General features: G+C 48.0%; 1 protein-coding gene across 4 annotated transcripts in view; it reads right to left on the bottom strand.

The window, feature by feature from the left end:
• The window catches only part of LOC146194405 (DIS3-like exonuclease 2), a 157,986-nt gene that overhangs the window by 112,764 nt on the left and 18,418 nt on the right, over positions 1 to 26,804 (bottom strand). For 3 of the 4 annotated variants that reach the window (XM_084597395.1, XM_084597396.1, XM_084597397.1), the window contains exons 4-6: positions 18,737 to 18,855; positions 10,377 to 10,444; positions 411 to 473 (exon numbers count right to left, since the gene is read on the bottom strand). In XM_084597395.1, coding sequence (XP_084453521.1) covers positions 411 to 473; positions 10,377 to 10,444; positions 18,737 to 18,855 — 250 coding nt within the window. Of the gene's footprint in view, positions 1 to 410; positions 474 to 10,376; positions 10,445 to 18,736; positions 18,856 to 26,804 lie in introns of those variants that run through there. The other variant, XM_084597398.1, reaches the window with a different exon arrangement.

The raw sequence follows: 26,804 nt of genomic DNA, 5'->3' as shown, positions 1-26,804 counted from the left end.
CCCTAGTTGTCAAGTGAAGCGCAGCAAAGAGACAACAGCAATGCAGCAAAGATGTGCCAAGCCACGCATCCCCACTGTGAGCACACTGCAGCGTACAGCCAATTTTCATGACGGTTCCTAAAAGTAACGCAGAAATCTGGGCGAGTTGGTGAAAGTTGATGATGTAAAAAATAGCATGAAGAACACAAGGACAGAAAGGGTGATGCAGACAAGTGCTAACTCACAACTAAGGTTTACTGCTGATTACATGCAATATATACCAATGCACACGGAAAAACACAAAACAAAACAGGTTCCCTCGGGAACTAGTCAGCGCGAGTCTGCGTCGCCCTTTCTGTCCTTGTGTTCTTCGCGCTATTTTTTACATCCTGGACGGTTCCTAAAAGTAGGCATATGCAGTGAGGACTCACCTCCACGACTTCCCCTTTCTTCAGAGCCTGCTGCACTTCGCACAGTGGCATGTACGCCTCATACTGCACACAAACACACACACACACACACACAACATCAGCTGCCTCCCTAAGAAAAGGTTTATGCAAGCGTGATGCAATGTGAAGCAAGATCATTCACCACAAGATTGTAAAAGCAGGCATAGGTAGGCTAAAGAAGGCAAACCTTAAAGGTCCACGGAAACTGCCCCCAAGAAGCACCTGATAAACGTGTTCAGTGTGTAGAACGCATCCTTTTGAGCATTAATGCAAAGTATAACTTCTTGGAACAAAGCCAGCGATTTATTATTAATTTTTAAAAACAGCGTTTTTTGAAATTCGCGGGCAGAGAGATTGTCGCTTGGCGGTGTCGCATGGAACTATTGCTCTGTGCGGGACACAGCTCGCCGCCCTTATCGGTTAGGCGGCCATTGCCCATCAAGTACAACAACCGAAGCGACACAGTGATCGGCGGAACGAAGCTGCATTTACAAATATCTCATTTATACAACGTGGTTTCAGGAGTATCGGAGTGTTGTCCGACAAGGCGTCAACAGCACGGTCAAGCACCGCACGATGGCAGCACCTCCTCGACCGCCGTAAACACCGCCGCTGTGGCCCCTCCTCCCGCATACCGTTCGCGAACGACACGGCGGATCGTTAGCACCGATGTCCGAAATAAAGCGCGTGCTAAAATTTGTTGGCGTCTGGAATACTGAGCTGAATATCAAGTATGAAGCCCTCGTGAGGATCACTGACCAGCAGCAAATTGCTGGTAAGAGCGATAGCCGTGATACAAGCTAGTTTCTACTCAAGCCAGCTGCCGCTAGTGCATTTCGGCTGATCCGATCTGCTCGTACTAGCTATGCGTCGGCAGAGTTAATTCTATAATTATTTTACTATGGCAGGATAGGATTCACTATAAGGCAGTTTCATAAGTAGACGATTTACGACAGCGTTGATCAGTTCCAAAGCGTCGATCGCCGCGGCTTCGAAGCGAAACAATTTAGGCCTAGTGACGACTAGGAATGGTCACGCACGGCGCCGTCGTTCGCCGCGCTCGTGCGCCCCACCCCCGCGGTAATTGTGTAACGTACCTCAGCCTGCTCGCAGCATCCCGTGCTGCAAGCGTTGCAAACTCGTGTACTTTCATAGCTTCATTTTCATTTTTCACTGAAAAATCTCGAAAACGAAATCTCATAACTCGAATCGATGCAGCTTAATAAACCATGGCCAGCCACATTGCCATTGGTATCAGCAAGCAGGTGAGCTTTCGGCATGAACACTTCCGGTAAGCCGCCTATGCTTTTTGGTTGAGTTGTGTTTGTTAAATCGTACTCGATCTGTGCTTAAATCATAGTATCATGGCTTAAACAGTCACTGCAGCGGTTTTCAAATGTGCTAATGCTCTATACTTTATATTTTTTTTTAATCACGTCAGTGAAATTATTTTTTTCGATTATGCATAAAACACCTGCGCAATTACACACTGAAAAAGCACAATTCAAATCTTCTGCGACCCTCGCGACTGCTACAGAGGAGGAAAGCAGCGAGAAACCTCGCTTTTGCATCCGTTGTGATGTCACTTTGAAGACCCAGAGGCATTCAAAGCCACCCGAGGAAGCTTTTGGCATGCACTGTGTCTCGTCTTGCAGGCGTTGTGGGCGTGCAAAACATGTAAACTTAGTGTTCTGTGCCCGATATAACACCGCTCCGCATGTGTTCGGATGCGCGAGCAGCTGTGGCCACGACGAGGTCGTCTTCAATCGTTTATTGCAATGTCAAAAAAGCTCATGGCGCAATGGGACGCTGCTGAGAAGCCGATCAAAGGAAACATTCTACTCGAAACATTTTCGTGACTGTGAATACATGCAGTTTGTTCCTAATGCGATTTCTATAGGGCTTTGACAAAAAGGCATGGCTGAACCATGACGCGGTTCCTTCCATCGCACAATAGAGTCGTGCCAGTCACCATTCCCAAGAATCATGTTTATTGAAGGAAGAAAAAGGAGGAATGACCTGTACTTCTGACTGTAGTTCCATTACTTTTTGAATATTCAGGTCTCATTCGTATGTGAACCGTCGCATTTAGCATTGACTGAGACCTGTTCACGGTGTGCAATCTCGCAGTGGACGGCAGACAGCATTGATGCGTGGTTGTAATTCTGTTTAGATTTTTGTGCAAAAGTACGCGCAACGATTTCTTTGCTAAACATCGAACAACTCATCAGCTGCACGCGCTGATCATCCTTTGAGAATGAACAGATGATTAAGGAAAGCCTACTGTTGTGTCGCAGCAAGGTTACGATGGCTTAGAGAGATCCTTTCCAGCACGGCATGTGCCTGATATGTTCGTGGAATGCCTACGGAAGTGTTATTAGAAGATTAGGTGTGTACCACTCAGTTGAGTATGGACGATTCAGATATGGAGTGCCCTGAGCAAGGTTTCCTTTGATGCGTCCAAGCAAGCAGTAACCGAAGTTGTTCATATATGACCTCATCATTTTACATAGTTCTTTCTTGTTTGGGGATGCAAATGAAATATAAAATGAAACTGATGAGGCTCTTTTAAGAAAACACATTTCAGAACATGGTTTCCTCGTGTATTTGGGTGCCTTGGAGCTGCAGCTTGGCTTTCAATATACGTCAGCCGTCAATTCACTAATGTTATGGTGAAAGCGTACGATAAAAGGGACAGGTTCTCTACGTCTGTTGAATATCCCATGACTCAAGTAGCGTTCTGACCATGTTTGACTTGGGCTCCAACACAATAGCTCCGTCAATGCCTCGCGTGCATCGCAGAGCTCGGCACTGCGTATTGCTTCACCCTTTCTATAAAATTTTTGTTTCCCCAAAGTATGAAGCATGGCACTCAAAGCAGAATTTGGTAGACCACGCCTTGGGCCTTTTTTTCACAATGACTTTTTTGGCGGGGCGGGAGGCCTGAGACAGAAGTAGTCAGCTAGTGCATTGTTCGCTGCCCTTCCATCCCAGGAACATGCACGACGAGGTTTCGCTGAGGGCCATGTAGATTATGCTAATAACGACACACACTACTTTTCAAAATGCCTTACTCTATGCTACAGCAAGATTTCATGCAAAGACTACGCTCCAGACAACAGAACTGCTGCATTGTTTGTGGGCGCATCTGGTACGGACACATGCAGTGAAGCATCCGATGGTCATTCGAGGGGAAATGGCGTGCTGTTGACTTTCACAAAGCAGCAGAGAGCTGCGACTAGCACTCAGAGCAACGACGGAGCCACATCGGCAGCTTCCCCGGACCTCAAAATGTCGTCACGCGACATCTTGGCCAATCACAGGTGGCGACGCGACCTGCAGTGAGCCCCATTGCACGGGCTGCACATTTCTGCTGAAAAAAGGCTATTTCTGCTTTTTTTGCCTGATTTCTATCTGATATTCGAGTTCGCAGCATGAAAAACTGTGGGTTTCAACTGAAAGCCCGAATTTTGCAAAAAGTGCCGCCGTGTCCCTTTAAACAAGCCTGTAAAGGATCGTGTGCTTGCCATGCGCGCAAGGTACAACGACTGGCTCCGTGAGCAAGCCCTCAACCGATCTCAATAGAGCGTCGCTTTGGGACATTGCGAGATGAATTCACGAAGCGTGGAAGACCCTCCCGCTAGCAATGGTCATGCGTGCACAAGATGACTTTTTGTAGTCTGTGAACAGCAAGAGCGAGCTCTTCAGACTCTGATGGCTAGTTGCCTATGACGTTCATGTCTTGAGGTTGTGTTTGTGTGCGCAGGTTTTGTTCCATTGAATGTTTTAAGCAATTTTCAGATGCTTGTTTACACAGTTATTTCTTGTGAGCGATAGAATCGGTGCTAAGTAATTTTCGTGGTTTCCAGGCATTAAATATTACTGCACATTACAATCGGGGGAGCGTTAGAATCGTGCAAATACGGTAGTCGTAATGAATGTCCCCTCACCCCTCACACCTCTCGATGGAAACTATATGTGAACATGCTAAATGTATCTAAAAATATATGTTCCATAAAAAAATACATAAAATCTCCTTGCAGTGAGATGACATTTCCAACAGACTATCACTGTAAACTAAGCTTGAAGTGAGCTGAAAACCGAGCATGAAACAAGCTAACATTATCCTATCTGAAGATGGCATTGGTCTACAGTTGAGCCCGCTTATAACGAGCCTCGTCACGCGGAATTCGTTCGTTGTATCCAGAAGTTTGTGATATGTGGGCTGCTCACAATAAAAAATTGACATCGATGAAAAAAGAAAATTTGTTCAGAAAAAAGTGTGATCATTGTCTGCCTCTTAAGCGCGCATCCGATGACGACGGTTTCAAGCTTGTTGAAAGCTGAGATGTGTTCGTCCCTCAAGGCACTAAAATATACAAAATTTTTAAGTTCCTCCGTATAGTTCACTGCTGTGCTCGCGCTTACGAGCACTGGTGTCGTCACCCGATGCTTCAGCGTCGCTTGATGCCCGCACTTCCCGGATGGCCGTCTCATCGAGAAAAGACTCCGCGACTTCAGCAGCATTGTCCCCATCAACAAAATCATGCCCATCGATATCGCCACCGGCCAGGTCAGCGGCAACAACACGTCACCACAAGTCGCCATCAAGCTGGCTTTGTTCAATGTCTTCAATGCCCGCTTCAGTTGAGTCGGCGAAGCCGGCCTTGTGAAAACAATTCTGAATGGAATCGGGGTGTCACTTCCATCTACGCTGCTTTGACCATTTCCACCGCAGAGTACAGCGAGATCTGACTGGCAGCAGGATGATCAACTGCAATCAGTACCCGTTGCACTTTGTGCCCTTTCTTTACCATGCTGCTGCCAAAATCGGTGAGCCATTCAGTGGCAACTCAAGCGTCACCCATGACTGAGTTTTCTTATACCACACAGGTAAAAAGTGCGGAAGCAACGTGGCCCTTTTAACTTGCCGATGACAAATGGCAAGCACCGATTGCTTCCGTCCATGTTCGTGCACAACAGTACAGTTATCCGCACTTTGCTGTGCTTACCGCCAGCACATTTGTCGCCCTTCATAGCGTGCATTTTGCCAGGCAGCATTTGGTAGAATAGGGACGCCCCTTTCAGCATATCTTGATACATGGGCCAAGTTTGTTGACAGCCACATACTGACGTCTTCATCGTTTACTACTGCCAATTCACCATTGATGCACTTGAAGATTATCCCGTGGCGGAGGTTGAAGCGATGGAGCCAGCCGTTTCCAGGGGAAAAATCTGGGAAGTCCAGGAGGAATGCAAGGTCTTTTGTTTTGGACAACATCAGCGGCCCGCTCATAGACACATTGCGTGCTTGAGCGTCAAGAAACCACTTAAGGAGTGCGTCTTCAACGTTTGCATATGTGGCCATCCGTAGGCGCGTCCTCATCGCGGAGTCCGTGGCGGCACACTTGTAGATTTTATTTTTCTCTTTCAGTATTGTGGATATTGTGAAAGAAGGCCAGGTCCAGACGGCAAGGTCATGAAGGCAAGGCAAGTATGCCGTGTCAGCGTTTAATCTGCTGGCGAAAACCCAAGCGCACGCCGGAGCCGGCGCCGCGGGACGATGATGATGGTATGTACAAGAGGAAGATCATGGTATGTACAAATGAAAGAAGATCCAAGGAGGGCTCACACAATCTGCCCGGGGGTTCGGAAGCGGCCAGCCTGGCCGCTCCTACCCAACCGATGTACCGCGGCGCACAAACAGCTTTAAGCGAGATACGTGAACAATTTCAGTTCCACGGTGGCGTCGGTTGGCTGGGGGATCAACAGGTGTGATTTGGTAGTTTACTGGGGAAGTTTGGTTGATGATCTTGTAGGGACCAAGATAGCGGCGCTGAAGCTTATCACTAAGGCCAGGGGTGCGCAGTGGTGTATAGAGCAGTACTTTGTCACCAGGACGAAAAGAGACCACGCGATGCTTCGAATCGTAGCGACTCTTGCGGTATTGCTGGCACGCTTCTGTATTTAGGCGGGCAAGATGACGGTATCTGGCCACACGGGATAAGAACTGGGCTGGTAATGATGAGGAGTAGTCGGGCGTAGAGAAAAAGGAAGTGTCGAGGACTGTAGTGGGAGGATGGCCGAAAACGAGCAAAAATGGGGAGTAACCGGTAGTACGCTGTACTGCAGTATTATAGGCGAATGGTAGAACAGTATCCCCATTTCGATGATCCGGTGTGATGTACATGGATATCATATCTGATAGTGTGCGATGAAATCGCTCAGTCAGACCGTTAGTCTGGGGATGGTAGCTTGAGGTTGTCTTATGGAGGGTGGATGACGCACGAAGAACTTCGGATAAGACTGTCGATAAGAAGGCCGTCCCGCGGTCACTTAGAAGCACCCAAGGAGTGCCATGACGCAATACAATTGACCGCAAAAAGAAATTAGCTACCGTATTCATGCGAATCTAAGACGGCCACGAACGTAAGACGACCCCCATCAATTAACAACAATGAATAAGAAAAAACAATTTTTTTTCTCCTTTATTGCAACAAACGAGTGCACCGACCATCACTCACTGTCACTGCTGCTGCTGGCCTCTTTGTCACTATCATCCCACAACATGTCATCTTCTGTGCCATTGAGGTTGTTGGAAATTCCACATTTCTTGAATGCGCGGAAGACCATTTCACCCGGAATAGCGCGCCAAGCGTCCAGGATCCACCGCGCGAGCTGGGACAACGATGCTCGCTTTAACCTTCCGGTAGGCGTAAGTGCGGGTCCTCCTTGCTCCATCCACTCACAGTAATATTTACGAACGTTGTCCTTCAGAGGCTTGTTCAGACAGACATCTAAAGGTTGCAGCTGCGAGGTCATCCCTCCTGGGATAACGACGAGGTCGCACCGGTTGTCTGCCATTAAAGCCTTGCTAGCGTCAGTGGTGTGCCCCTTGAACGCGTCCAGAACCAGCATCGAACGTGGCCTCAGCAGCGCTCCTGGACGACGGAACCAAACGGTGCGGAGCCAGTCGTTGAACATCTCCGCGGTCATCCACCCCTTTTCATTGCAGCGGATGATGACACCAGCAGGAAAGTCTTCCTTTTTTGCCAATGTCTTCCGATTGAAGATAATGTAGGGGGGAAGCCTTCTACCGTCCGCAGTACAAGCTAACATTACAGTCACTCGTTGCTTTTCATTTCCCGTCGTCCGAATTTTCACGTCTTTAGAGCCAGTTTTTTTAACAGTGTAGTTGACCGGCATGTCAAAATGCATCGGTGTTTGATCTGCGTTGCCTATTTGCCCCAGGCTGTAGCCGTGTTGGCGTCGCAGCCCGATGACGTACCGCTGAAATGAAACTAACTTCTCTTCGAAGTCTTCCGGAAGCCTTTGACAGACTGAAGTTTGGCGGCGGAGCGAGAATCCCGCGCGGTTCATAAAACGCTTCACCCAGCCTTTGCTAGCTTTGAAAATTGTGCGACTAATCCCATGCTCACGGGCCAGTTCCCTGGCTTTCATCTGTATCATCTCGACGGTGACGGCGACACATCTGTTCCGGAGATCATTCACATACCGAGCCAAGTCTTCCTCGAGCTCTGCATGGCGCCCGCGTTGTGGTCCCATAAAGGCTTTCCGCGAACTTGAACACGCTGCCAAACTGCTGGCGTTTCGCAGCCACCTGCGCATGTTCACCTCAGAAACGGCGAAGCGCCTGGCTGCTTCCAGGTTGTTGCCAGTCTCGTTTGCAACAGCAATAACTTTCCGCTTGAACTGTGCCGTTTCACTCATCACGAAGCGTGCGCAAACAACACCGCTTACATCCGCAAACAAAGAAGGCGCAAACAAGGACGCGGCACGGAGAGACGCAGCTTCCCGGATAGAGAAAGATGACTGACGCGCTAGTGGCGCTAGCACTGATTTCGCGGCGAGTGACATCATTTCGGACCAATCACAGGGAGCCACTCCGCTTCTTTCCTCGCCTCTTCGTTCCCTCTCCTTTCTTCACGCTCGGAGCGGAGGGAGCACGCGAGCAGAAGAAACGTAAAAGAGAACGACAGAACAGCGGAGGCTACCCAGTCGGGCCCTAGACTAGGGGCGTCTAGGGGCATGGTGGCTAGGGGACGCGGGCGGCCTTGAGTGGGTTTCGGGAGGCCGCAATTTCTTTCTCTATGAAGCCACGGCCGTTTTTTTTTTTTTTGACCGATCTTCTATTTTCAACCCGGTTTTCAGACGGCCGCGAATCTAAGACGACTCCCCCAAACCGTGCACCATATTTGTGAAGAAAAAAGTCCTCTTAGATTAGAGTGAATACGGTACCTCTTCAGCGGAACCAGTCGGTACAGGGGCAGTCTCAGCATAGCGTGTAAGGTGGTCTAAGGTGGTCGACAGCTGTTATAATCCAATGGTTACCCACATTGGAGAGAGGTAAGGGACCAAATAAGTCGATGCCGACTATGTCGAATGGTGTGGCGGGACAGGGAAGGGGCTGTAGGAGGCCAGCGGACGAAGAAGTCGGCCGCTTGCGACGTTGGCACAGGTGGCAGGAAGCAACGTATTTAGCTACGGTGGTAGACAGGCCGGGCCAAAAGAATCGTCTTTTCACGCGGTCGTATGTTTTGTCAAAACCAAGGCGATGATGATGGTATGTACAAGAGGAAGAAGAAGATCATGGTATGTACAAATGAAAGAAGATCCTAGTAGGGCTCACAATATTCTCGACTCTGACAAACCATACTTTTCAACCAGTTCTTGATTCTTCGCGAATTGAGAAAGATCTTTCAATATTAAAAGTTATTTCATGCTTTACGCTTCACTGTCGAAATAGATGCTGGCAAGTCCGCCATCTTGAATATAGGCTTGACATCACTAGGAAACAAATAACGCACCAGCACCTGTTCCGCCTCTCATGCCTCGGGTGAAATGCCGCGGGGGAATCGGGAATGCTGATTGTCGCGGCTTGCAGAGCACAGGATCGATGAATCTCAGCATGTGGAAAGTGGTTCGCGGCACCAAAGGCGTTCGCTGTAGCCGAATGGCTAGTCTCACAAATGCTCGTTGTAGCCGAGACAGAGCACCATAGCCCTAATGTATATTTTGACGGTCGCACCGGGCTTGTTCGTGACAAGTGAGCGTTCGTCTTAAGTAGGGCTGTTATAAGTGCGCTCGACTGTAGTTTTCTTTTATTGCTGCCTGTTCCTCATTATGCCACAATTTACAATTTGCGCTCATACAGCCCTGAAGTCCTGAATAAATCAATGCGTACTGTTGACAACAAAACTAGGCAGCAATTGCTGGCAGCGACAGACACATGCTACTTCTTGCTGCCTCTCAGCATAAACTGAAGCAATGCCACTTGGCGCCAAAGAAACAAAAGTTGCACAGACTACTGCATTTGCCACGCAGAGATGGAGACTTTATAAAGCACGGAGCACCGTGTCAACTGCGTTCTTCTCTCGCAGTCCGCATCACAGCTGCATGAAACTCTCATATAGCCTGTCCGAATTTCATGCATGCTCTAGCTAATGGAAAGCTGGCATAACAAGTTTGTTACTTCAAGCTCCACCGTCACAACACTTTTGTCAGCATAGTGTTCACCAACATGCTTCAAAGCGGGTCATACTGAGAAACTTCCAATAATATTGAGGCGTCGATTACGTAGAGGTTTGTTACATCCAAGTTTAACTAAGCTGCAAACAGTTTTTAGCAGATTCTTGGGCCCTTCCATAACTCTACCTCCAAATAACGCAGACCTTATTTGAGACCAAAGTCACCAAGGTTTTATTGCAATTCTGAAAGACACTGCCTATTGTCTACTAGCCTAGGGAGTCATCTTCATAAGTAGCAGCTTCCTTCTTGTATAAAGATAAAAGCAACGAGACTTCTACTTTCATCCTCGAACAGTGTCTTCAGGATGACCATCAAGGGTGTTAACCTTGCGCCTGCGCTCAACACCCGATAGCGGTTTTTCCTGCCATGGTTCAGGAGACACAGAGTAGAAGCACTCACCCTGGTAGCCCCTCGCTCCTTGGCCTTCGGCCGCTGTGATGAGAATGAAGGAGAGGCCAGGTGGGTCTCTGCAACACACACACATCATCCACAACTCACATAACTGAAGGAAAACTTGGGGATCAAAAAACTTGGAGAATTTTTTTTACTTTCTGAATTGACAACAGCTTCTTATACAAGTACTTTAAAATTGCAAAAAAAAAGAAAAAAAAAAGAAAAAAAGGAAAAGAAACCACAAGAGAAACTGAGCTTCGAAGAATATATGACGACACAACAGACTGAACTATGATGCCATAGATACTGTCACAAAATCCGAGTGCCAATTGATTTTGATTGCCTAAATTAGCGAGTTAAAGCTGGCAACTTGGATAATTTCTGTAATGACCAAGCTCGAAAGTTAGTCCTTCAGGGGCCGAATTATGGACCACTATCCCCCTCGTATTGGTCACTGCCACCATCTTGAAGAAAGTTGCACCATGGGTTGCTGCTATTGCATCGCGGTATTCAGCCACTCGTGGAATACCGCTATCATCCTCACGGTAGACAAGGGGAATAATGAAGAGCGTTACACGATCCGAAGCATGGCGCATTTGGTAAAGCGCTGGGCTGGGGATCCAAGGGACGGAGGTTCGATTCCCGGTGGAGACAAGGTTTATTAATTTATTTTTAACTTTCGCTCTCGAAAGCGTGACACCTCTGCTGACAACCTTCTGTTGACAACGATGAGGCATTAAAAGCTTTCGCTTTAAAATAGATTTTAATACAGTGCAGGTTTGAACAAGCGTGTCCACAGCACTCGAACTGTGCGAAGGAAGCTAAGTGTTAAAACAGTACCTGCTTTAAAAAACATTTTCCCTTAGACCGATAGTTCACAGCTTCAGAGCCGTAGACAAGTGTGCCGGTGTCAAGTATCTGCCCGTCCATCGACAGAAGCTTACTGCATCGCACGGTAACGTTCTGGTTGGCATGCACCAGCTGTAAAGACAGACGTGCCGGCTTACCAGCAATATTAGCCAGAGATAGCAAGTAATATCGGAGCGTAGTGAAAATTAGCAGTCACAAAGGCGGTTAGAAGAGCTGTGACGGTTATGTGACGCCCTCACGTCAACCGAAACACTGCCACCAAACTTTCATTATCTGTTGGATGACTTGAAAATGCACTTCATTGCAATGCCGTCTTGAATCGAGCAGCTGACCGATGTTACTCTTGCTTATGATTGCGAGAAATGCTGTTGTTTCCTAGTGAGAGAAGATAACACGTCCAGCGCACACCTCGTCCGCCAACATCCTGCGTCACTGCGTGCCATCTGCCAGTCTGTGTACCGCCAGCACGGGCTGGATTTCACCGGAAGTCAGCATTACCTCGCCTTTCCGTCATTCGCAATATGATGCGCCGTGTCACAGTCCCATCAAACACCCACGGTAGTCTTTGCTGTAATATTTATTCAATGCAGTCGTGCTGGCACACGTCATGTATTGCTGGCACACATCACGTATGCCTGGATCATTTGGGCTCCCAACGTGGCACTGGGACGAGGTATGAGCTGATCAACTAAATACTCAGCTAAATTATTCGCCCACTGGCCTACACTGCTCTCTGCCCCCCTTTGATGCGTCCACAGTGGCACAGGTATTGGCAAACCAACAGTCCGCACACGCCATCGCTTTTAGGAGCTGACTGGCACTGCTACGTGTTGCCCCCCCCCCCCCCCCCCCCCCCCTCTCATCAAATGTAAGCACTCTACATTCTACACTGCTGTGGAGGACTTAACTATACCTAAGTGGTTCTACTTAAACGCTACGTACAAGCAATAAGGCATTAATGAAAATATAAAAAATAGTCACCTTCATGATATTCTCATCTCAAAAATGGAAACTATAGCCCAATCTCTCGCCAAAAAATGTGCCATAAGACAAGCAGTCCTGTCAAAGTCATGCCATAATTTTTGAACAGTGTTTTAAAGATTCGAATTATTGAGCTTTCACATGAAGTAATGCCGTAAAAAAACAGTGCTGAAATAAACACCAAAAACATCACTACAGTGAAACCTCATTATAACGAACAGTTAAAAAATTGGAAAATAGTTCGTTATATCCATAACTCGTAATATAAAATTTCGTAGAAAATTCATGCAAGAGCAGCAAAATTCAATCAGAGAAGGCACAGCAACTCAGAGGGTGCTCATTTGGGTCACGTCCATTTATTTACGTGCAAAGAACTGCGTTATCGCGGCCTGCTTTTTTGTGTTGATCGTGTTCCGTATCGCGGCCTGTTTCACAGTTTGCAAACACTCAACAAGGGCAAACCCACTGCCCTCAATAGCACTGTACTGGCGGCGCCGTAAATCCAATGCAGCAAGCGCTTCTTGTGAAGTAGGAACATTCTCATCATCTGCGGGATGTTCAAAAACTTCCGCAGCGATTTAGATGTCCGTCAGTACAGCCATGGTCGCTGCGATTTCGTCGCCGCCTATGAATTCTTCTACAGTCATTGTTACGGGCATGGCACCAACAAGACGCGAAAAATTATTACAGGCCTCATTGAGCTCGTCCCTACTGCCATTTGATGCTGGGCCTCTGCTGGAACAAAACCTGAATGCCGAAAGCAGTTGGCAATCGTTTCGCCTTTCACGCTGTCCCATGCCACTTTAATGCTCAAAGCAAGTCAATCTTCAAGTCCTGCTTCCTACGAAGCTTCACGAGAAGAGTGTCAATCAGTCTCTTCTTGTAAACTGCCTTGAAGGCATTGATTTTATCTTGAGCTTGGTCTTTAACGTGCAGTGCTGCTCTTTTTTTCACGTTCACCAGCATCACAGCACTACGCACACTACACCCGCGCACCACACTCAACACGACCACCGACGCAACCTCCACCGAATGCTACGATGGCCACGCCGCGACGCCGCTGCTAACACTAAAACACAAAAGCGCAAAAAAGCAAAAGCAACATTCGATCACGCCGCTGCCACTGCTGCTGAAGTGGCGCTGTCAGCGATAGTGAGATGCGAACGATTTCTTTGGCTGTCAACTCTCAATGCTGACGTGGCATCTGTGGCGCTGTCAGCGGCTGCGAGGTAGTCCTGAACGTTTGCTACGCCGCACAACACACTTGTAGTGCAACGAAGCCTGCCTCCTGCTATTAAAGCGAGGTAGTGCTTGGCGTCTCGAAGTTCTTTATATCCGTTTTATGCCGAACAGCGTTCGCTATGGGAAGTTAAAAATACACGTATTTGACCAAAATACTTCGGAACCGTTCGATATACAGTCAACAACCGAATTTTCGGACGTCCAAATTTTTGGACATGCCCGATATTCCAGATGTCTTCGCGGCACCGCCACGAGCCCCATAGAATCAATGTATAAGGACATCTGAAATTTCAGACGCTCGAATCCCTCGCCATCCAATTTTTCTGACTTTTTGACGCGACGGAAGGTCTGAAACCGCAATTGCGTCATACAAAGCAGCCATTTTGGCTATCTCCCAGTCTGCTAACCATGTCACAGCTTTGAACAACTAGCCGTACTAGCCGTACCTAGCCGTCACACACCGATTTGGTCTGGCCACGCTGGCTATGTTTACTAGCACTATAGTGCCTAGAATATACTGGCTAGTGTGACGAGCGCCCGCGCTTCCCTATGGGCGAGGATGGCGCTGTTTGCAATGAAAGCCAATCGTTAGCGGCAGAGGGCGCTGCTTGTCGGGAGGGTACCACCTGAGCAGACGACGCAGTTTTCTCTCTTCAGAATACGGCAATCTGTTGGTGTTGTGCGTGCGTGTTAAACCTGCTTCTGCGCGTCTTTTGCTTTCACGAAGGTGCAGCAGTTTATTTACGGTGTAGGTGTTTGCTCATGCGAGTCGTTCCGCACTTCTACCTGCTCGGCGACGATTGCATCGGTTTTTTTTTTTCGCGTTTTGTGCGCGCGTTCTGTGCTCGCCTGTATCCCTTCTCTTTTACTGTGTCGCCAGTGGTGAAGCACGGTTCCCGATTGTTGTTTCCCCAGTGCCTCTCACTATACGGCAGAGAAAAATGCCAAAGAGAAAGCGGTGGTGCACAGAGAAGACTTGCTTTTTTGGCAAACGGGGCTACCGCTAGAACAAGGAGTGTACGTATTACTGCGCTATCTAATGCTACGTAAGTACGCATTCTGTACAATGGGAACGAAGCATCGACAGAAATGACGGAAGGTAAACGGCAACTGTTTTTGTTGGCGAGAAACAAGGATGGAAACTTGGGCGAGCCGGTAACGCGGTGCTCCATGACAGTGTGTAGCACAAAGAGTGTACACATTCAGGCGCTACAGACAGCACCTGTGTTGTGTACCTTTTCTGTGTCCCTCGATTGTCCTTTTGCGCTACACATATGTCATATGGATGCAGTTATATATTAGGCGCATGTTTCACCGTAAGCGCGGCATTACCAACGAGCTTCCTCGCGATGATCGAACCGGCCGCGTCTCGTGCATATTGTGTATCTGAGAAAGAAAAAAAACTTCGTCAGCTTCTTCATTCAAAAGATATGGTGACTTCGGCAAAACCTTGTGTGCAATCACAGGCCGCGATGTACCTTAGCCGCTGTAAGTAAAGGTTCCTCGTTTGTGCTCTGCTGTTCATGCATTTCTGCCACATGTGCCTGTGTTTGTTATTACATATACATAAGAGGAGTGTTGCGTGACTTTGTTTCCTGTGTTGTTCGCATACACAATATATAAATAAAACTGCGCATACGTGTTTACTTGTCAGCAAGTGTACAGTGCGCAGAAAGAACCATATGTCAATAAAAAAGAAGCATTTTTCTTTGTTCCAGAGATTACAAATATATTTTATATCAATAAATGCCTATCCTTTAATTGTTGTTACAATAAAAATTCTGGGTTTCCCTTTGTGAGCACGGGATGTCCGGGACCAAGATGCTCAAACTTCGCAGAAGCCTTCGCAAGCAAGAAGCGTTAAATACGTGCGCCACTTCCAGTCCAAGACAAAACACCCACCCTGAAACTTGTAGTCAGCGGCTTCAGTTATAGCTGAGGTCTGTTGCGACTTAATGAGAGCTGAAATGCAGTGCAAGCAGACCTCTTGCTGAAGATGTGAGAGCGCGGTAGGCAGCAAACAGCGCGGCTGGTACCCACCCAGTTTGCAGCGCTCCTGGCGGCGGCCGCCGGCATTCATCGCTCGCGGTGCCACCCGGGAGGCCTCGGTCGGCACACTAGCCAATATATTCTAGGCACTATACTAGCACCCCGGTACTGTACAGAGTGGCCGCACAGGTGGCGAAGGCCCGTTTGCAAGCGTGGGCAGAGAGAAATGGGGCTCTTGGGGAGCTCCAAAATGGTTTCCGGGCGGGACGGCGCATTGAGGACAATTTATTTGTCCTCACACAGTGCATAGAAATAGCACAGCAAACGGGAAACCCACTCTTCGTGGCGTTCCTGGACATCGCTAAGGCTTATGATAATGTGGACCGAGCCGTACTGTGGAGCATCCTGCGGGGTTTTGGCCTTGAGGAGTCCAGCATCGAGCTACTGCAAGAGCTGTACGCCGATGTCAGAGCGTGCGTGGAGTGGGCAGGTCAGAGGACTAGCTTATTGGAGAGCCCGAAGGGGCTACGACAGGGATGTCCACTGTCACCACTGCTGTTCATGTTGTACGTCGCAGGGGTCACGGAGCAGCTGGAGGTGTCTGGGCACGGATGTCGGTTTGAGCATCTGGATGCTGGGGTGAAGGTCGAGCGACGTATACCAGCGCTGGTATATGCCGATGATTTTGCGGTCCTCGCAGGGACACCAGAAGAGCTACAGAGACTGCTGGACATTTGTGCTGCGGGAATGAGCGAGCGTCGACTGAAGTTCAGCCCAGCAAAGTGTGTAGTGATGGCATGGGGCGAAAAGGACAAGCTGAGCGGGCACAGGTGGGAACTTCAGGGAAATCAGATAGAGAGGGTGGATTCCGCCAAATACCTCGGCGTCCGGTTGTCGGCAGGGGCAAACTACCTCGGGCAACACGAGAGGGAAATGCGGGGGAAAACGGCACGCTGTAGGGGTATGTTGGGCCGTCGGTCGCTCTGGGCGTTCAACCGCTATGAGGTGACCAGAGCCCTATGGAAAATGGTGGCGGTGCCAGCGCTAACATACTCAAATGCAGTTCTGTGCATCTCCGCCGGCACCCGGGAGTTTCTTGAGCGACAGCAGAGGGCAGTCGGCCGGGTGGCTTTAGGGGTGCCCAAACACATAGCGGTGGAGGGAATCCAGGGCGAGGTCGGATGATCCTCTTTCTCAGCAAGAGAGGCGGCGGCCAAAGCAAAATATGAGGACCGACTGATGCGCCTCCCGGCAAGTAACCTGGCACATCAGACGCTAATCCACCTGGTGTATGCTGGAATAGCAACGAAGTGGACAAGGCGGCTAGCGAGGCTGCAGAGACGGTACCATCTGCCAACAGTATGCCTCTCGGATGTACCGGCGGTGAGCCAGGGGAAGAAGCTCAAGCTGAAGGTGAAGGAAGCTGAGACAGCTGAGTGGATGCGCAGGGCAAAGGAGAAGTCATCCCTGGCATTGTACAGCGCGCAGAAGACAGGGATTAGTCCTGAACCATGGTATGACAACTCCGTGGGGAGCGGGCTACTGGCTGAAGCCAGGTGTGGAGCCTTGAGGACGCGGCTGTGGCGATCTAGGTTCACTAGCAAGTGCGTAGCCGACTGCGCCCTCTCCGGAGCGGAGGAGGAAACTGTGGAGCACGTGATACTTGGATGTGTTGCGATTTCTCCCGCCCCTCGCACGGCGTCGCTGCCGGTCGCCCTTGGCTTCGCAGGCGACACGGCTGACACGGCAGAGGGAAGCGCCGACGGGGCCGCGGCGTCACATGAAGAGGGGAGCGGAGTGTTATCCCTTGGTGCAGTCGTGGAATGTACGAAGAGACGCCTGGAGTTCTGGTGGACACGAGGAGCAGTGCGGCCAGAGCGGCGTAAAGACGTGGAGTGAACTAACATCTGTACTCTCATTTTTCCTTTTTTTTTTTTGTGTGTGTGTGTGTCTTTTTTTTTTTCTGGTCAGATCCCACTGGGTGATCGCCCGTTCAAAAGGGTACGACCATATCGCCATCGCCATCGCCTCTTCTGGAGTCTTCCGAAGCGCAGTCGACACCGCGACCGTTTCGTTTTATCATTGCGCAGACTCATCGCAGACCAAATGGTGTTTCTTCGTTACGCTGGTGCATGGTTTTACTACGTGCAACGTATTGTGTCAAGTGTGCTCTGCGACGCTAGGCCTAGGTGCTTCGACACTTCATAACAAGAGGATTTTGCTTGCCTGCGATGGCCCCCACGCTGTCCTCGTTGATGGCATCGAAGCGTGGAAAACAGTACCGTGTGTTAACGATGGTGAAGAAAGCTGCCATTATTAAACAAGTAATGAGCGGTTGATCGCAGGCTGACGTGGGTAAGGAGTTCGGCATTTCAAAGCAAACAGTCTCGGATTTCCTCGAGAACAAGGGCAAGAGCCTGGAAGCGGCCAAAAAACCATTTGGTGCCAAAAAAAAAAAAAGATGAATGCAAGCCAAGGTGTTCACCCAAAGCTTAAGGAAGCCCTCATCGTGTGGCTTGATTCAATGACTGCAAAATGGTTGCCGGTCTCGGGCAGTGTCTTGAAAGAAAAGGGCATTGACGATTTTAAGTTCAGTGATGGGTGGCTGAGAAATTTTAAACATCGGAATGACCTCAAATTCAAGGTGTGCGGTGAGAGCGGCGCCGTCGACAAGGCAGTTATTGAGCAGTACTGCAACGGAAAACTGCAGTCTTTGTTGCAGCAGTTCTCTGCTGACAATGTTTTCAACTGCGGCGAAACTGGCTTATTTTATAAGATGTTGCCAGAAAGAATGCTTGCTTTTGCTGGTGACCCATGCTACGGTGGCAAGCACAGTAAAGGGCGGCTGACCGTTCTCGTCGGCAGCAACATGTCTGGCAGCGAGAAGCTTGCCTTGTTTGTAATCGGGAAGTCGAAGAACCCGCGGTGCTTTAAAGGGGCATCGCTGTCAGTGTTGTATGAAGCCAACAAAAAGGCATGGGTCATTCAGCAGTCCTTTTGAACGACACTTTTTCATGCTTTGTTGTTTCGGAAGCCTAATACCTTGTCCTTCACTGTTTTGATCCCAGAAATATTCGTAAAATGGTACGTCTTTTTCATGCATTCGTTTTTTCAAACTGCCTGATTTTTCGGACGTTTTTGCGTTCCCCAGAGGGTCCGAAAAATCGGTCGTTCACTGTATTCAATAATTCGTTACACGGGTGTTCGTTATATTGAGGTTTGACTGTATTTACACATGCAGTCAACGCTGAATGGCAACGACACTGAATGAAGCAGTCACATACCCGAGCTTCGTCGGCTAGAGGGAAATGATCCCTCCGACAGTGTAGCCGCACTTGACGGACTGCAGGGACTCCGGCGAACGTGAGATGAAGATGCCAGTGGACTCGAACCACTCTCAGATCTGCAGCCCAAAAGTAAGAAGTAAGAAAAAAAATGAGAGCCAGGGAAGGCATGCTGAAATGAAAGCTTGGTGCATCCAATTATGCAGCATGAACATTGCGAACAAAATGGCACTGCAATGGAAAGAAACTGCACTATGGACAAAGTAAGCTTAAGTAAGCTCCTGCTTGGGTCTCACGGCCTGCAGTATGTAATCAATAAGAGAGGGCAAAATTCCTGCCACACCACATAAAAATACTTCTCTGAATTTTCTTTTTCAACCCGACCGATGTCCCTTTCTCGGCTGCTTTCCTCCCATCATGAGCCCTCCTAAAGTGCCCAGCTGTCTAGCCACAGTCTTGCGACCCGAATTTTTTTCTCTGGTGCACTCTGCACATAAGCATCTCTTCATACACCAGAGGCAATAAGATCTGGCTATGTGCAATGCACATGGATAAACAGGAATGAAGGTTCCTTGCCTTCTCCGCATTCGCAAGAAAGCTGCTCCGCAATTCAGCCCATTGTTGAAAGCTTCGTGACAGTGTGCAGGGAAGCCATTATTTCGGGAGGCATACAGCGATTGCTGTTACTAGTGCGTGTGACGCGAGCCTGTCACAGTGTCCACAACCGCCGTGCATCCTTTCCGGAGTGTGGGCAACCAAGCTGCGGTGCAGAGCAGCTAGTTTGGCTAATGTTGCGCAAGTGTATGACATGTGACATGGCATCATGCAATATGCGTAGGTCTGCATGCTGCCACCTCCACTGCAAAGCCTAGCCAACTAAAAGATGTACAATACGCGCACGCGTTCATGTGAACATGCACAACTTTCGTATATATAATTGCCACTTGGGTTACAGACCCATTTTTGTAATCGAGAATTCACGTTTTTTCTTAAATGGGCAGCCTTAAATGGGAGCCTTTCTTAGCAAATGCCCGTTTCCCACAACGTTATTAGAACAAACACAGTTTCACAGCTCCCCATACCGCTCAGCGGAGAAGTGTGTCTCAAGTGGTGGTCGCGAGAACTAGCGACGCTGCAGTCAACTCTTGCTCCTTGCCGGGCGCGTCGTCTGCTACACGCGGCGCGAAAGCATGGAGCGGCCAGCGAACACGCAGCTTTTGCGTGCTGCCGTTGCACTGTACATGGCTTCAGTATAACTATAACTACATTACGACAGCTTTGGCTTCGAAGCGATGCATTACCTTGGAGAACGCGTTTGTGTTATGCGAAATTCACTTGTTAATGCTATGAAACAAGCGTGACAGCACGGTCGGCTTGCTCACAAGCATTGTTTCTTGCGTTACTCTCTGGCCTGTGTTTTGTAGTACAGTCGAACCCGGATATATCGAACTCGAAGGGGATCGCGAAATAGTTCGATATACAGAAATTGGCTTGGGACAGCACTTACGATGCGAAAAAATGATACTGTATTTGTCGCGTAATCAACTCACTCACATAATGAATCCACCCTCCACTTTTACTCCGAAGAATTTGGAAGAAGAAAAAAAAGCGTTAAGGCCAGCTCGCTCACATGCAAGCGATTAAGCGATCTCATCGACGAGCGGCAGCGACAGAGCAAAAAATTTCCAACTTGTTGGAACTGCGTCCCTCTGCCGTACCAGCCAGCCACCGCGGCAGCTCAAAACAAGGTTTCTGTGGCGCCGCGGCAGAAATCGCCAGCGTTATCGTTTGCACGTCGCACTCTGTTTCGGTCGTCTCATCCACAGCTCATTTCTTGGCAGCGTGCCAAGATGCTGCGCAGCGATAACATCGCGCCGTGTTCATCTTTTGATAGCTCCTGCTGCGGCGGGGAGCAAACTTGGCAGACTGCCCGTGATTGCTTGATTGCACAAGCCTGGTTCAATTTATCACGCCGCGCTTGGGGTGGGCGTAGTCTACTGCCACAAAATCATTGGAAAGCGCGATAAAGTAGCTGCAAATGCTGTTTGAAGCGAAAAATGCTAAAAGTCGGTGTCATGATCGCAGCTGACCGCGTGCTTCCGTTAAATCATACATGCAAGGATAAACGACTCCCGCAGAAAAAAAAAAACAAAAACAACAATGCCGCTTCATAACGCCACATCTTTACGCTACGCCGCGCGTACAGCACAACGATAAGAACTAACGACTCTGGCAAAAAAAAAAAAAAAAAATGCCGCTTCTTAACTTCCGCAGGCGCCATAGCCACGTTAGCCGCCGCGCACAGAGGGTTCGCAACACACGCTGGAGAAACGTCTGAAAACGGCCCGAGCTGGCTTGGCGCATGCGTAGCGCGTGCTACTGCGAACGAAAGCTGGGAAAGAGGAAGGAGAGAGATAGCTCGGCAAAAGAATGGGCATACCCTTGCGCTTCGCTCCATCGCGTTTTCCTCCTCTCGTTCCCACCAGTTCTCTCTGGTTCATTCACGCACATGGCTTGCAAACATCACGTGTTGGCGCGCGGGAAGCGATAACCGCAGATGCGCGCGCCTTTGGGAAATGGGCGCGGTGCTGCCCTAGCCGAACTGCCCCTTTCATTCCTTCCGCGCGTGGCTTGAAAACGTCACGCGGCAAACGGCCGAGGGTGATGCGATCGTCTTTGGGGAAGGCACACTTTCCAGTGTGTGGTGCGGAGTTCAATATATCGAACGATCGGTGAAATTGAGTTCGATATATGACGTGGCTTTCCTATACTTTTACATGGGATTTTCAAGGGGATATTCTGTGAGTTCGATATAACCAAAATTCAATATATCCAGGTTCAATATATCCGGGTTCGACTGTATGTTCTTTGAGGGCATAGATCCTGTCATGCAAACAAATTAGTCAAATTTTCAGTACATAGAAGCACTCTATCCTTAGAAGGTAACACAGTGGATTTCACGTTTACTGCTGCACTGCGTAGATTGACTCCATTACAGGCAGAAATCTGCTAGCCTTGGCAGCCTGTTTATGCAGTGCATGAAGTCTGGCTACTCGCGTCAAACGAGAGAACACAGATTATGAATAAACAGCCTCCATCGTCACCTAAATCAGAAGCACTTTTTCGAGGTATGGTGTGGAATATAGCTCCAGATCGGCACTCTCGCACTCCCGTATATAGCGATGTAAAAAATAAAAATCCTTTGTCGTTCAAAACAATGTCAAATGTGAAGAGTTATTTAATGAGTTTACTAAAAGAGGAATCAGTGAGAATGGGCGTGTGCACTGCGAAAGGAAATGACTGAACAAGTGCATAAGTCTTAAAAAAACTTATAATGCGTGTAATCAAGTTGCGCCCTTGATAGATTCCCCTCCTCCATCACACACACACACACAGAGAGAGAGAGAGAGAGGAAAGGAAAACGACATAATTTTATTGCCTGTAAGGGAAGTTAATGTATTTCAAACTAGCACTAGACTGCAGTTTTAAAACAATATTCAAGGTATCTACGGTGCCGGAAAGGGCGCTAGAATTGAATTGCATGAACCTAAATTATTTATTAGTGCAACAAGAAAAAATAAGCAAAAATGCATTATTGTCAACAACACTTAATGTCGAATGCTAATGAAATGCAGCAAACAACCAGAACTTGACTTCATCAACATAGACAAACATTGCAAGGCTACAAGCAATTAAGAGGAGAACATTATATTTATTTTGGGAAATATTTGAGTGGGTAGCATAATCCTTTTTGTGTGTGTGTGTGTCTAATGAGAAATGAGCGTTAGCGTTCCTAACTTCCCCTGACCATCTTTTCTTTTTTAGCATGTGATTTTGTATTGCTTCAACAGCAAAAACCATATTTGCAGCCAATTCGCTTCAATGCATGCATTAAGGAGCTCATATGCTTGACTGGTAGCATTTCTTGAGCTCATTCAGAAGCTTATAACCTTTTGTGCTTGCCCGCCTCACAAAAATGCAGATATGAAGCCGTTCGACATATCATACCTCCGTCCAGGCCAGAGCTTCCATTGCAAGTCTGGAAAGCCTAGCTTGTAGATGCTGATCTAGATCCTCTTCAGAGCTTTTTAGATGCTTATCTTTTAACAACAAGAAACGGTTTGAAGAACCGTGAAGAAGCGGTTATCCACACTCCCATCCCTCCGAACTCCCTTTTCTATGCCACATGCTCTTATTTTGAAGAAGTTTTAATTTTCTGAACATCTTGCTCATCGAATTTCTCTGCCAGCAGTTCTTATGATGTCTCCTCTCTTCGTATTAGCTCTGAGGTGAAAGCCCCGTGCACAATTTCGCTTCCTCAGGAGAGCTGTAATCAACTCTCAGTTCACATGATATGAGAACTTAACATATCATTGCCGGGACTATATTAACCACTCAATGACAAAAGTCTTCTCAACAAGCAAAATTCCTCGTCCTTATGGCTCGTATATTTCTTTGTTGCAAAAATACTCAAATTCCTTTCGAATTGCTGGTATTGCGACGAACTCAAAATAATACAAATCAAAATCCGTTTTTGCAGCTCAGCTGTCTGATTTGCACTATGTACACTGATAGGCTCTTGGAATCTTGCATGTTCTCTTCGAAACACACGGGGCAGCATGATTATTAGGGTGCTTTCACTTCGGTATATAATGCATTTTACGTTCGAAATATGTGCCAGAAAGAAAATAAAGAGCCTTGCTACACGAACTGTGCCGAGAGTACTTGAATACAGTTCCTTTTCTAAATGCAGATCAGAAATTGTTCACTTCGAAGTAAGTTATATCTCTTGTGCACAGCTTGTGCCCACATTTTAATCTCGATGAAGTCTACCAGTGACACGAACAAACGACGGACTTCCAATTCGTTTCAATAGGCTTCGTTGCCCTCGGTGCAAAGCATGCAGGCCAGCATGAAGAGGCCTGATGCTACAAAAAAATATAGCAGAAAGCTTCGTCATAAGAGAGGACGCGATAGCGCCTTTAACGCAGTCTCTTCATTTCACCAATTTTTGGCATCTAGAGGCTGCCACGTAGTTGGCAAAGCGTACGTCTGTCTGTTTTTTATTTTAGGGTGAAGGCGCAGCACCTTCTTTGCGCACACTCTACGTTCACAGTGAACGGCATAGGATTGGAGGCACACATGTCGGTGACTTGAATCCCTGTGACAAATTGGACTGAAACTGGAAAAGAAGGCGAATGCTAAATAAGAAACGAAAAACTGCATAACAGCACGCTGAACGCTGCAAAATGAACGGCTACATCAAAATTTAATACGAAATGACTTGCGCGTCACAATATCGTGTAATAAAAAGAAATGAAACCAAAGAGCAGAACATTACTAGAATGCTGTTTCTGGCGAGCAAGTTGACAATGCTGTCGCACTCGTTTCACGGCAATAAAGTTCGCATCACACGAACGCGTTCACTGAGGTAATGCATGCCTTCGAAGCCAAAACTGTCATAATGTAATCATAACTGCACTGCAGCCGTGTGGAGTGCAACGGCAGCACGTAACAGCTACGTGTATGGCGGCTGCTCCATGCTTCCGCACCGCGTGTAGAAGACAACGCGCCCTGCAAGGAGCAAGAGTCAACTGAAGTGCCGTTAGTTCACGTGACTACCACCGGGGACAGCTCTCCGGGTGGAGCTGTGAAACAGTTTGTTCTAGTAACGTTGGTTTCACACTATCCAGGGTGTTTAGCAAACCACTATTTCCAAAATCCCTGACTTTTCCAGCTTTTCCCTAGCTGCTGATGATAATGAGCATGATGAATAATTCACAACAAAAAGCTATTTATTAATCATATTATTTTGCAATTTACAATAGTGAAAATGCTGTCTACTGCTAATGGCTGTTAAGAACATCAAAAGTTTACTGAAAATTAAAAGCACATTGATGCCAGCCTCAGAGCACGTGAGCCGCCCACCCCGCAAACAGCCGAGCCAATCCAATCCAATATGGCTACATGCACGCACGCTTGGCAGCACAGCTCGCCGAGCGCTTACACGCTGGCTGCTGCTGGCGCAGTTATTACTGCTTTTTATCGCGCACTACTCTCATGCAGCATTTCTGCATATGTTAATGAGTACCCACATCACTTATATAGTATTGGTTCTATTGTGGCAGCTCAGCCATACACTGGCGTCAAAGTACAGTCTAGTAAAGTTATAACGAAGTCGGTGGATATTGGAAATTGCTTCGCTATATCCGCTATTTCGTTGTATCTGGGCTATGAAAAAAAGAGACAAATTTGAGTAAATTGTTTTATCGTTGCTGGACGAAGAGGTCCAGCGTTCCCTGAACACGCTTTACAAGTGCGGTCTTCAGGACTGCGGCCTCCATACCGTCCAACTGCGAACCGAAGTTCTGCTCTGAACTCCTTAGATACATCTGTAGTGTGTCAATTGCTGCGATGGCTGCTGAGGAGGGCTGCAACCAGTGTTGTCGCAGTCACTCTCGGAGGCACTATCCGTCCTTTCCATGACGTTCCCGGCAACTTCGCCAATTATGAAGCCCCGCGTGGCAACAAGTTCGTTGTCGGCCGAAATGAAATTCATATAGGACAAACCTAGAGGCACAAGGTCCAACTTTTTTAGCAGACTCCCATAGCTGCTCTAAGCAGGCTGTTGTGGCGGCACCATCAGCTGTCAACCGCGACAGCTTAATCCTCAGCAGGCGCCAAGTCTGCGCTGCTGTTTCATTTCCCGGCTGGAAGTCATCATGACCGAGAGTGAAGCCCAAATCCTTAGCTTTAACTAGCATGATAGATGCCCTGAGCGGGAGGTTCTTTGCTCCGACATCCAAGAACCACCTGTAAAGTGCAGCTTCTACGTTGGCATACGTGGCGCATTGGATCCTCTTTCAGTCCCCGCTGCCAACGTAGTCATCGAGAACGGCGTCGATCTTGCTGCTGTTCTTGATTATTGCAGTGTGTGTGGACTGTGCACATTCATACTTCCGTGCGATATCATTCTTCTTCACATTTCGGCACACATCGTCCAGAATGGCATGCTTCGTCTTCAATGACATCTTTCCCGTAGAAATGCTGGCGCTCACGAGACTCGACATTGCCGAGAAATTGAAGGGTCGGGTATGAGAAATGGGATAACTGAGTAGGTCCGTTGTCTAAAAATTGCCCAGGCGAGGTCAGGGGTCACGACATATCAAAGATGAGAAGCGGAATGAGGCAGGAAGGCGTAATGGCGCCAGCGAGAGAAGCGCATACAAACATCCACGAAAGCGGAGGAAACGCTCTCGCTTCTCTCTCACTCCCGCGATACTTTCTCCCTCACTCGCCCTCTCTCGGGCTCAGAACCGAGAAGAGGCAAGCCCCAGAGAGAAATTCAAGAACCGCGATTGGTAAGGTTGAACGCTGCTCCGTGATGTCACTGAGAATTGTCTTTTATTTTCTTTACCTTCCTTGAGCAACCAGCTCAACGGGACGCCGCATCACGAAGACGCCAAGTGAAGTGATGCAGTGAAGCAACCTTTCACTTTGTGAGAGAGCAGACGACGCTGTGAATGTGGCCGTCAGCCAAATTTTGTCGCGTAAAAATCTCCCGATTGATATATTATTTTTCATTTGGTACAAGATCACTTCGTTATATCCGCTGATGTGCGCTTATTTACTTCGTTAAAACGAGTCAAATTGTACTGAAAATGCAAAAATGGGAATGTGAAATTGAACTTCATTATAACCGCTATTTCGCTATAAGTGGCTTTGCTATAACCGGGCTAGACAAATATATCGCACCTTGCCTTGTGGCGTGGCTGCCGTGGCGGTTGCGTGCTAGCGAGACAGCACAAAAAAAAAATATGCATGGCTAACATACTTGCTCTGAGCCACCTTAAAATAAAAATGCACTGCAGAATATATCGTGCGATTGTCTCTGACTTCGCGAAATTTTTGATGGCTTCCCCAACATTTCACTGATTTTTCCCAGTGCATAAAATTTCCCTGACAATTGCCGGTTGCTAGACACCCTGCTGTCATCACTGCAGACCTTGGAAGCATGGTAAGGTGCTAAAGACAGATAAAATGACAGCATGCTTAACTTTTGATGAGA

Source organism: Amblyomma maculatum, chromosome 3 (genome assembly GCF_055883805.1).
Source record: "Amblyomma maculatum isolate TAMU_Amacu chromosome 3, ASM5588380v1, whole genome shotgun sequence".
NCBI lineage: Eukaryota > Metazoa > Arthropoda > Arachnida > Ixodida > Ixodidae > Amblyomma > Amblyomma maculatum.
The sequence above is the reverse complement of the archived record's forward strand: the minus strand, read 5'-3'. Positions and strand labels throughout refer to the sequence as shown.